Source organism: Aphanomyces astaci (assembly GCF_000520075.1).
Source record: "Aphanomyces astaci strain APO3 unplaced genomic scaffold supercont1.8, whole genome shotgun sequence".
NCBI classification, from domain to species: Eukaryota; Oomycota; class Saprolegniomycetes; order Saprolegniales; family Verrucalvaceae; genus Aphanomyces; species Aphanomyces astaci.
Genome location: NW_009798271.1, coordinates 988798 through 999446, shown reverse-complemented (window position 1 = coordinate 999446; position 10649 = coordinate 988798). Strand labels below are relative to the sequence as shown.

Below are 10649 nucleotides of genomic sequence, written 5' to 3'. Positions count from 1 at the left end.
GCTTGGGCGGCCGGGTGGACTTGTCGTGTGCCAAGAAAATCACGATTGGGACGCCTTACTTGGGCACGTGCGCTGCCAACGAAGAGCGCGATGCAGGTCTATGCTACCCCAAGTGCAAGCCCAAGCACACGGGTCTCGGCCCGGTGTGCTGGGGTCGCCCTCCTCCCTCGTGGGTGAACTGCGGCATGGGGGCCGCAAAAACCACCTTCGATTGCATCACTGCCATCAAAGACCAAATCTTGTCCGTGGGGGAGCTTGTACTCAACATCGTCACAGGGTTTGCCGCCAGTTCGGCCAAGGTGCTCAAAGGCCCAAGACTCCGTGCATATCGCACGTAGTTTTCGCTGGTGGAGTTGGATGCTGGAGATATGGGTGAAATTAACGCGCGGCCCAATTGCTCTGCACACTGCAGAAAACTTCCCCTCTCCTCTTGTGGAAAGTCCAGTGTCTTGATGAGGGCGGCCACGATAGTGTCTTCCCTGTTGGCCGCCGCCCATTTGCGAAATACGACCGGAATGTCATCCAACAAATTCGCCTCAGGTTCCGAGGACGATTCGTCGTCGTCGTGTGCGAGCCACTTCACCAAAACTTGTTGGCCATCCATGCAGCGCGCTTCGTCCAGGCGCTCCACATGAAATCCGTCATCGCCAATCGCGATCTACGCCTCGAGGGCTTCGGTCACCTCCCGACCACCTGCGTGGTACATCTTCAATCGGCACGCATGATGGACCGTGACTTTGTACGGTGGCACCAGCTGCGAAGCCTCCATCATCGTGGTCTGTGGTCACTTGGCAGGGTCCGCGCCAATGCAGGGCCAATTTTGCCGGACGGTTGACGACCAATCCGACAAGCACAAAATCGCCGACCGAAAAACCCGCAAACTTAACTTGTGATTTTCGGTCGCGGCGTCCACGCGCTTGCTGACGCAACCTTTCGATTCGCACCTCAACGTTGCCGTGCGTTTCTTCAAGCGTCTCTTGGAGGTCCATCACATGGTTTTCACGGGCGTCGCCAAGCCAGTCCGCGACGTAAACTTCTTTGGACTTCGGGTGGACAAATCCCACCACCGGGGTCTTGGCTGACAGGCCGGTAAACGCTGTTAGTGGTGCAATTCCTCCCATCCGTTCCACTGGCTGATGGTTGAGGGCACCTTGAACGAGGGGCACACGCGGCCATTCGTCCGCGTGCAGCTTCATTTCGCTGAGCAGCACCTTCACGGCGCGCAGCACTAGTCGGTTGACTACTTCTACATTCCCGTTCGCAAAGGACTGTAGGCTGTCGTAATGTGATGGTGGGCACCCACCAACTTCCGCACCTTCTTGATCACTTCATTCTTGAAGTGAGAGTCGCCATCTGACACCCATGCGTCAACGCAGTCGAACGTGGTAAACCACGTCCCAATCACGCCGTTTGGGGGGTCCCTCCCGCTTCCATGGTTGAACGTTGGATGTCGCTAATCGTAGCGGCTGTCGGCCACTCGAAATCCACTTGTTGCAGAGGCGACACCACATGGATCAACTTGCGAACATTCGCAACTGGTTGATCCGTCGGAGTCGAACCCCATCGGCTCAGGAGGTCGCCCTATACATTCACGTCACCCGAGACGCACACAATGGTGTACGCGACCATCGCTGCAGCTTGTCGGCCTGGTCTTGGCCATGTTGGCGTTCGAGCCACTTGGGTTGAAAATGTACACCAGGTTGCGGTGATCCGTAAACAGACGGAAACCACCCGGGCGTTCGACCAGGTAGTCGAGGCTCTTGCACCACTCGACCACAGCATAGGCCTCCTTCTCGACAATGGGCCAGCGCGCGCTCGCGCCAGAAAACGAACCACTAACAAATAAACACATGTGACTGGTGCCGCTGGTCTTCGAGAGGCAAGTCGAGGTCCGCTGGCGGTACTTGTGTGGAAACCGCGCCCCAGAAAGGTCACTGGCGTCCGTGAATACGCAGGCCGTCATATCTTTTGGCGGGTGGGACAGGGGCACCACATGCACCAATGCATGTTTCACATTGTTGAAACACTTGAGACGTCGGACGATCATCCCACGGCAGGGAGTGCAACATGCACTAACACCGTTTTCTTGCAGCTTCCGGTGGTCTTGGTGGCCACGTCAAGCAAACGTCGCAACTGATCCACCAGCTGGTTGTAGCCGGGGATGCTCGCACGCATCCAGTTGGTGGCACACACAAACTGCTGGAGGTCGGCCGCGGTCGTCGGCGGCGACAAATCCACGAGTCCTTGAATTCGGCTTGGGTAATGGGTGATTCCATCGGCCGAATCACCTTGCCACACCACTCTGCCTCGCGCAGAAAGAAATGACACTTCTTCGGGCTCAACTTGAGTCCGAACTGGGCACAGATGGACATGACTTGGTGCAACAAGTCGAGCAGCTCGTCCGTCGTCTTAGCGGACCCCAACAAGTCATCAAGCCAGGCAAACAGGCCTCGGAACAGCAGCTCACCAAACATTTGATGGGCAACAGACTGGCAGTACGCGACAGCGTCCGTCTGTCCCATGAGCACGTGAGTCGGAGTGTCATGAACGAGAAGTACATCTGAATGTCCGTATTTAGCGGCAACTGCCAGTACCCTTTGGTCCAGTCCAAAGTGGAGTACACGTTCGTCTCGACCAGACAGACCATCGCACTGCCCAGATTTGTCATCGGCCAAGACATCGACTCCGTGCTGGCGTTGATCGGCCTGCTGTCGATCGTCATACGCAAATCGCCGACTTCCTTCTTCGGCACGATTCTTGGGGCTGCGGCCCACGTAGCCCGGTTATTATGGTATACCATACCATTCGCTTCCAGGGCAGCCACATGGCTGCACATGTACTCCACATGCAGCGGCGGGTACCGCCGTATCGCACACTTCACCGGCGTCGAGCCGGGTTTGATCCAAACCTTCAATGGCTCTACCTTGACAGGTGGATAATCGCCTAAGTCTTCACGGAACACATCAATGTGCTTGGCCAGTAGGTAGTGCAACCGCGTCACTTCAGCGGGCGCAAGCCCTCGCGTCTCCGCCTCGGCTGTCTTGGCAGTCAGAATGGCTTGAATGGCGCCCTGCTTCGTGCGGCGCAGCTCCGCTTCGACGACCTCGACGGAGGTTTTGGGATAAACCTCCGGAGTAGCACACTCCATCCCGTTGTCGGGGTCAAGCTCCGGTGGATTCAACTTTTCCGCCATCTGGAGCTTGACATTCACCATGCCGGACAATTCGTTCGTCGGCACGGACGAATTGTCGGGCTGGCTTGGTGTCGCTGCCATACGGGCACGCCAAATCGGCACGCTATGGGAGACAATCCCAACTACGACACCGGCTTCGTCCAACGCATCCAAGATGCCGGGCGTGACAACGGTCACGTCCGAACCAGAGTCCAAGAGCACATCGTCCACGCGGACGATATTCTCCAACATCAGGCCGCGCGCTGTCTTTTGACGCTGCAGCTGGTTGACTAGCACCTTGATGCCGTCCTTCCAGCGCTCCACTTGCGCTGCCAACAACGTTTCGGCTTCGCCAGGTGCGGTCTTCGGCCACCGCACCACATGGTGATTCATGACTTCAAGCAGCCCTTCTTGGCAGAGGGCTCAGCATTCTTGGGCACCATCGTTTCAGCCTTTCCGCCGACTCTGCCACTGTTCTTGGCGGCATCTTCCCGACCGCCTTCACGTCTTGGGACTTGCGGCTTGCCGCCTCGTGGAGCTTCTACCGGCTTCGCTGCCGGGGAAGGCTTGAACTCGTCGTCGAGTCCAACGTACAGCTGGTGGCCAGCCGCAAATGTTCGCAGCCAGTTGATGTAACGAAAGACGTCGCTCTTCAACACCTTGTTCCGCTGCAACTGCAGCTGCTTTTGAACCGCTGTCTTCAGCGAATCCGGTTTGATCGATTTCGTCATGACTTCGACGACCATCTTGCCTTCTTGGTGGAGTACCCACTCCTGATGGTATTGTTCCAACGAGCGCATCAGTTCGTCCAACATACGACCGACGCGGGACTCCGCGTCCAAGATCTTCGTATCGAAGCGAATCGCTCGCTGCAGACGTTGCTTCAAAACGTCCAGTTCTTGAGGGTCTTCCTCAAACGCTGACTTGAACCACGCGACCCACTCATCGTTCGTGATGGAATTGTGGTCGCGGTTGAAGTCGAACAGCGCGATCCGGCGCTTCGAGAACGGGTCCATACAGACACTTACGGGCATCGCGAACGGACGCGATCCATTGCACTGCAGAGCGTTGACCTGCTCCAGATACTTCTGGTACTCGCGCATAAAAGTGCGTCTTTCGGGACAAGGACCCGTCGGATGAACGTGACGACAACAGATATGGGCCGGCGCCGCAAGTTTGGTACGCGCCGGCGCTCCTGCAGCCGCCTACAGCGCCGTCTGTTTCAGGCGTTGGTGGAGGAAAAGCTGAGACAAACGCTATGACAGCTGGTGTTCCTCGGGTTGTGGCAGGGATGTAAAATTCACCACGTGGCGGTTGCCACTCGTCGACAGCAGGTGCCTGTTGTCGTCGGGGAGATCTGAATGGGTTCTCAACGGTGCGCCGAGCGGCGCGTCCTCGATCCGGTCACGCGACGGCGATCGTTGTTCGGCGTTCGTTGGCGTTTCCTCGTCGGAGGAATGTTCTCGCACCATCTCCAGTGAATATTTCAACAATCCCGCTTCTTCTCGACTTTCGCCCACGGGACCTTCGTCAAAGTAGCAATATAACACTGACATTAGTGAGGTTAAACACGCCACGAGGCGCCTACTGACTACCATTCACTAAAATATTCAGTACCTCCACTAAGGTCTGAACCTTTGACCGAAGACTTCCTCACTCATGTTGCGCACAACTCCGAAGGTTTCGAAGTTCAAGCGATTGTCTCCCCCTATGTCACGATGAAGAAGGCGTACGAAGTGCTTATCAAGTGGCGTGGCCTCGAAGCTCTGGAGAATTCGTGAGAACCAGCCACAAACATCCAAGAAGACGTACCCGAGTTTGTTTGCGCCATTTTACAAGACATCGAAAGCGCCTGTCATTGTCAAGAAGATGGCAAAGGATCATGACGAAAACTAGCCATGGGGGAAGTGCTGTCGGCGAAATGACGATCCCACTGAATGGCAACTTCAACAACACAGTATATTAGGTGTTTTTGCATTTTCCACGAATACTGTGCTTCAACTGGCCAGTTTCCTTTAGTATTGAATTTGCATGATGAGTTAAGATGTAGCAGGCCAGGTAGAAAGTGAACTTAACCTCTAATTTACTTGTGAATTGACCTCGTTAAGTGTCAAGTGGGAGCGACAACAGTTTCCCAGCTCTATATTGAGTGCAGGTCCGCGCAGACGCTGCTCTCTAACATATATATCAAGATGATGTTTAAACATTCAAAGACCAAGAACCTACGCCAAGTACATTGTGTTGTGATCGAATAAAGTCGGACGTCTCATCCGACTCAATTCCGATTGGCTTAAATTCGACTAAATATCTTGCATTTTCTTTTTGATGCAACATTTGGGTTCAATTCTGACTTCATTGTTCTCCTACTACACCCACAATTTTGAGAATTATGTTAAGTGCCCAACAAATACGGGTGCAGTGCAATCTATAAAAGGACGGTGCAGGAATGCCATAAAAACCCGGATTACAGCAACTTTTGTCTCCCGTCTACGTTTTCTGGCGCCCAAATGTGACCATCATCATTTGGGACATACGACGCTGACAACCAAGTTCAGTGTACCCCAGGAGGATGGTAAGTTGGCCATTATAGTGCCAAATGCAGCTATAGTCGCGGCCGAAACGTAGGGACGACCCAAACCAGTGCTAATCGTGCTGTTTTAAACGTTTTGGAGCTTCTGCACCGCGCACTTCCACTCACACAAGAGCTTGCCTTGATTCTTGGTCAAGTCCCACGACTTGATCTTATGCAGAGGGAGGATCCCCCTGGCGGATACTCCACACCACCAGTAGTGCCAGGCGGTAGCCACGTCGACAGATGTCAGTTCGAAGTCTTGAGGAAGAATGTGCCAAAGGCCACCCCAGCAGTGCACTAGGTGAGCGGGGACTGAGTCATCAATAACCGGAGACGCTACAAGGCTGCTCGGACTTAACTCGACAATTGTTGCGACTGCATTTGTTCAGAAGGTTCTCGAGAAGAGAATGCGTGATGTTCCCTGCAGTAACACCCTTCTCATTGAGGAGGTCCTCGATGCCGTTGCGGATGTGACTCGGCAGCGCACGTACTGCAGCAAAGTTCTGCTCGAGTTGTGTTGGAGGCTGACGTTAGGTGGAATCCCCGTGGGCTGCGTCGACGGCGAGGTAAAGGTCACTTTTGAACTCAGATGCGTGGCTATTGACAAGTCTCCAAACAGGACGGACGAGAGCAGCGGGTGCTTAGCGGGGAGGCTGTACTCAATAGAAACTATAGTACTACATTTAAGCTTAGAGTTTTGTGCTCATACTCGGAATAACGTTACAATAGTTAATATTCCGACGCTACTTGACTATATCAGACCATATGGCCACTTGCTCCAACTTCGCTACCATTCACATTGTATGGCGGTCACTTTGGAATTGACTTTGGCTTGGTATCATTAACGATATCAGCACAGTGGCGGTCGACGCGCTCATGGCGGACCCAGTGGCTAACGTGGATCTCGTGGCAGTCGAGGTGGTGGTCGCGGTGGTGGAGCTACTGCTCCTATCCACCCACCACCTTACTATTGCACCCCCATGCTCAATGCACTCCATCAAGGCGGCCAACACGGCTACACGACAAGCGGATATAGCTACGCCAGCAGCAACCAAGGCGGCCATCTTGGCTACGCCAATCGCCATTATGGTCGCCAGCGCGACAATTACCGTGGCCAAAGCCCGTATCGCCAACATCAAGGGTCCGCCCGTTACGGCAGCTGCTAGAATGACTGGCACCGTGATTACCGCGGTCTTCGCAGTAATCACATTATCTCATTATCTCCATCACTCCTCGGGAGTGGATCTAGCCACGTATGATGGCAAGTTCAAATCAACCTACGATGAACGTACCGGGTTGTATGTCATTTGAATGCGGATTTCACCGCGCATCTACGACCCCACTTCGACCGTCCCCGTGACGCAGTCGAGTACACAGGGCATCATGCAATGACAGAGGACCTTTTTTGTCACACACTAAATAACGAAATACACACAGAAACGACCGAAAAAAACACAAATTTTAACGAAAAACACACACGCGACCCAATTACACAATACAAATCCTGAGTTCCACACAAACTTCGCCGAGCACAACACACAATTCACCGAATTCCACACAAAAAATGCCTAATCCACACCAAAATTCCTGAACAGTTTGGGTGGAAATAGAAGACATCTGACCCATCCATTTCCAACTTGCGGACAAATTGGGATCGATCCTTTGGGAAAAATATAACGTCAGTGATACAGCAATCATGCTGTCATCATGCTATCATCATGTTGTCATTATGTTAAGTCGCCGCATGTTACTGTGGATTGTCACAATTTTAAAGTAGTACTACTAGTACTACTGTCGCTTGTCACAAAGTAAAAAAGATTATTCGCCGAATGAGCTGCTGTGCTGTTACTTCTCCCTGGGTGGTGAGTGCTTCAACTGTTGGACAGTGTGACATTTCATCCACCGGAATTATGCCTTCCCGAAGGTGCCCATCCCAGAATGTGAAGTAACGTTGCACAACAGAATATTTACACCATGGTTGCTTCGCAGTTCTAGCGGTGCTCATTCTATTGTCCCCGACTATTCCCCAAACTAATATCCTGTGCGGGATTTGAACCCGCAACCTTTGGGTTGTAACCCCAATGCTCTACCCGTGTGAGCTGTACTCTTACTTGATAAATAAGGAATAATTAGTGCTACCGTTTCCGATAATTTTTAGCGAAATAGACGCGTGTCATTGGACGAAAGTTCTGACAATATTTGATAAACATCCAATGACCTTGAAGGTTCCGTTGCATAGAGTGCTGATATTGGCCAAAATTAGAATGGATTTCGATTGGCTTAAGTCGAACATGTCTAACCAATAGGAATTAAATGTGATTATCGTGTAGCTTAATTTTAGTGTCCGTAACAGTAATGAACATAGAAACATGTATTCAAATTAAGGTGTGCAGGAAACTTCCAGTATGTATTTTAGTGTCCACAACAGTGACAAAGAGCGAAAATGTATTCAAATCAAAGGCTAGACATAGTCTACTACGTAGTACTTAGTTTCGCATGTTGCGGTCTCCACGCAAAGGAAACGTGTTGGCTTCAGCATTTCCCCGACGAATTCGGCTCATCAGATTCTGTGCGCCACGCTCCATGCCAGGCAACACCATGCCAGGCTGGGTCGCTACCATGATGTCATTACCATGATGTCATGGGAGCAGATTTCATTGCGGGTTCAGTGGAGGCACTGACACTGCAGCAGGACTGGAGCCGGAACTTGTTGGACAAGCCATCCTATTAATTAACGTAAAATTAATTGGAAATAAACAGAGTGTTCGAATGACTCACCAATATCAGGTTGGTTGTGGGACTCAAGACGCTGCACGTTTCGCGACACTGAGTTGTAGTGCCACGCACGTCGTGGGATGTCTTCATCCTGCTCGCCTTCGGCAATTTCTTCAGGTAGGTGAAGCACGCGCCATATCACAGGGTGTACGCGCGGCACTTCGTTGACTCGAAGCCGCCGGCTCGCCAGCAACTTCTTGAAATATTTCTTCATTCGCTCGGTTGGCACTGGATGTTGCACCCAAGGTGTCGCCTCAGTCGAGATTTCTTGAACCAGTTTCGCCACTTCTTGAACAAGGTGTGGGACATGCTTCTTCACACGACCGATTGCCTAAACAATACATACATGTAGTGAGGGTTATGATTGACGTGAATATATACATACATATTTGAGTTTGCGGTTGAAATGTTCATTGGGATTGTTGGTGTATGAGCACCCGCTATGGCTGTGAAACACTTGGTACTTCAGTGGCACACGGTTTGTTGAATACACGGCGTGGTACGGCAGCCATGTGTTGAAAAAGTAGGTACGGAACTTTCGTAGGGTGAGGCTGCCTTCCCAGTTTGCGTGCGCAGTGTCCATGTTGTTGACCAAATCGGCTTCACTTGTGGACATGTGCAACAGGTAAATGTCAAAGGTGACGCTTGTCCACACCTCGCTTGTCATGCCTTGGCGTTTGTCGTAGCACTAGAACAAACCATGATGATAATATGATGACATTGCATTACTTACATTTTTGAGAACATGAAAAAAACACATGAGGTACTCGAGAAGAGGCAGCTCAGTCACCCATTAGTCTTGTCGGCGCCCATGCATAATTCAGGAGACTTGTAAACTTCTCCTTGAGTGACCGCAGTAGCCACGCGACGTCGGCGTGGGTCCGCTGCGACGTGATGCATACGCACAGAAGGTGAAATGAGCCCGCCATGTCGGAGTATCCAAATACAAACATGGGGTAGCCCAACTCGTTTGTCGAAAATGTCGTGTTCATGTGACATATGACGGTCTTCGTTGGGATGGCCGTGACCACAGCGTAGTACTTTCGAAGGAGTTCCACTGTTGACAATCGTACGACAACTTCATGAGACGTACGAACTTTAACTAATGATATTCGTACCAACACGAAATGCCTGCACAACACCGTCGCCAGCTCGAAGCGACCACCTTCCTCCTCGACACCAAACACAAATGGTTTGTGCGCTACCTGGACTTCGACGTTGTCGGTGAGTCGCCACTTCATGAGTTCTTCAATCGCTGCAGGAACGGTGCTCTTCTGCAAATGGTCTTTGGACCGCATGTAATGCACTGCATGCTGCACTTGCTTCAAAGTGGGACATGGCATGCCACCGAATCTGTTTTGACACTTGGACGCCTTGAGCATCTTGAACAACGTCTTGGAGTTGTGCTTGGGGTCATCATCTATCCATGTAGCCAACGCATTTTTCATTTCAAGAGTGACCTAATTCAACGTCACCCATTCACACATACATTTCCATATAAAAGTGGTACCTTTGGGTTTCGGGGTACTACATTACCATCATTCTGTTGAAATTCACCCACATGATGACTGTCTCGGTGCACCGTGGCAATCTGAGTTGAAATTCGATTCGAACCTACACCGTGGCAACATGAGTTAAAGTACAGGTTGAAATTCGAGACGAACCTGGGCACCGTAGTGGCTGTGTTTGGTCTTCACCACATGGATGGCAGAGTCGACTCACACAACGCGTGTACTGTACTGACATGACATGGTGTTTGGCCAGCGACAGATCCAGACCATCGTGATCCATGTTGCACTTGATAACGTTCTTGTGTGTAATGCCATACTCGGGTAGGGTGGCCCTAAACTCATCCACCCGCGCAGAATCCATGGTAGCAAGAAAGACCCACATGATAAAAAATGCTACGTCGAAGTATGATTTAGTAGTTACATGGTCCGTTACATCTCTTTATTGAATCGTACGCAGGAGTTTCATCCACGAACAATACAACCAATCAAATGTACGCAAGTCGAACTGTAAGCTATTCCATTGGTGAAAATTCGTCCAATGAATTGTCTAAAAACTACTGCTAGTATTACGAATATACTTGACAAAAAGGTTGCTATTTCTGGGACTCGAACCCAGAAC

General features: G+C 51.4%; 4 protein-coding genes and 1 non-coding gene across 5 annotated transcripts; 1 reads left to right on the top strand and 4 right to left on the bottom strand.

The window, feature by feature from the left end:
• Positions 1 to 103: 103 nt before the first annotated feature.
• On the bottom strand, positions 104 to 1196 carry H257_04773 (hypothetical protein; the record flags this gene model as incomplete). Its single annotated transcript, XM_009829400.1, has 2 exons — positions 104 to 625; positions 744 to 1196. The coding sequence occupies 2 exons, from the start codon at positions 1194 to 1196 to the stop codon at positions 104 to 106; spliced, it is 975 nt and encodes a 324-aa protein (XP_009827702.1).
• Positions 1197 to 6620: 5424 nt separating this feature from the next.
• Positions 6621 to 7055, top strand: H257_04772 (hypothetical protein; the record flags this gene model as incomplete). Its single annotated transcript, XM_009829399.1, has 1 exon — positions 6621 to 7055. One exon carries the CDS (start codon positions 6621 to 6623, stop codon positions 7053 to 7055), a length of 435 nt encoding a protein of 144 aa, XP_009827701.1.
• Positions 7056 to 7784: 729 nt separating this feature from the next.
• On the bottom strand, positions 7785 to 7849 carry H257_04771. Its single transcript has one exon. It is a non-coding gene; the product is annotated as a tRNA-Val (tRNA).
• A 560-nt stretch (positions 7850 to 8409) lies between these two features.
• H257_04770 (hypothetical protein) lies at positions 8410 to 9186 on the bottom strand (the record flags this gene model as incomplete). The annotated part of the gene is made up of 3 exons (XM_009829398.1): positions 8410 to 8468; positions 8523 to 8850; positions 8905 to 9186. 3 exons carry the CDS (start codon positions 9184 to 9186, stop codon positions 8410 to 8412), a joined length of 669 nt encoding a protein of 222 aa, XP_009827700.1.
• Positions 9187 to 9301: 115 nt separating this feature from the next.
• H257_04769 (hypothetical protein) lies at positions 9302 to 10391 on the bottom strand (the record flags this gene model as incomplete). Its single annotated transcript, XM_009829397.1, has 3 exons — positions 9302 to 9559; positions 9638 to 9939; positions 10184 to 10391. The coding sequence occupies 3 exons, from the start codon at positions 10389 to 10391 to the stop codon at positions 9302 to 9304; spliced, it is 768 nt and encodes a 255-aa protein (XP_009827699.1).
• Positions 10392 to 10649: the final 258 nt, after the last annotated feature.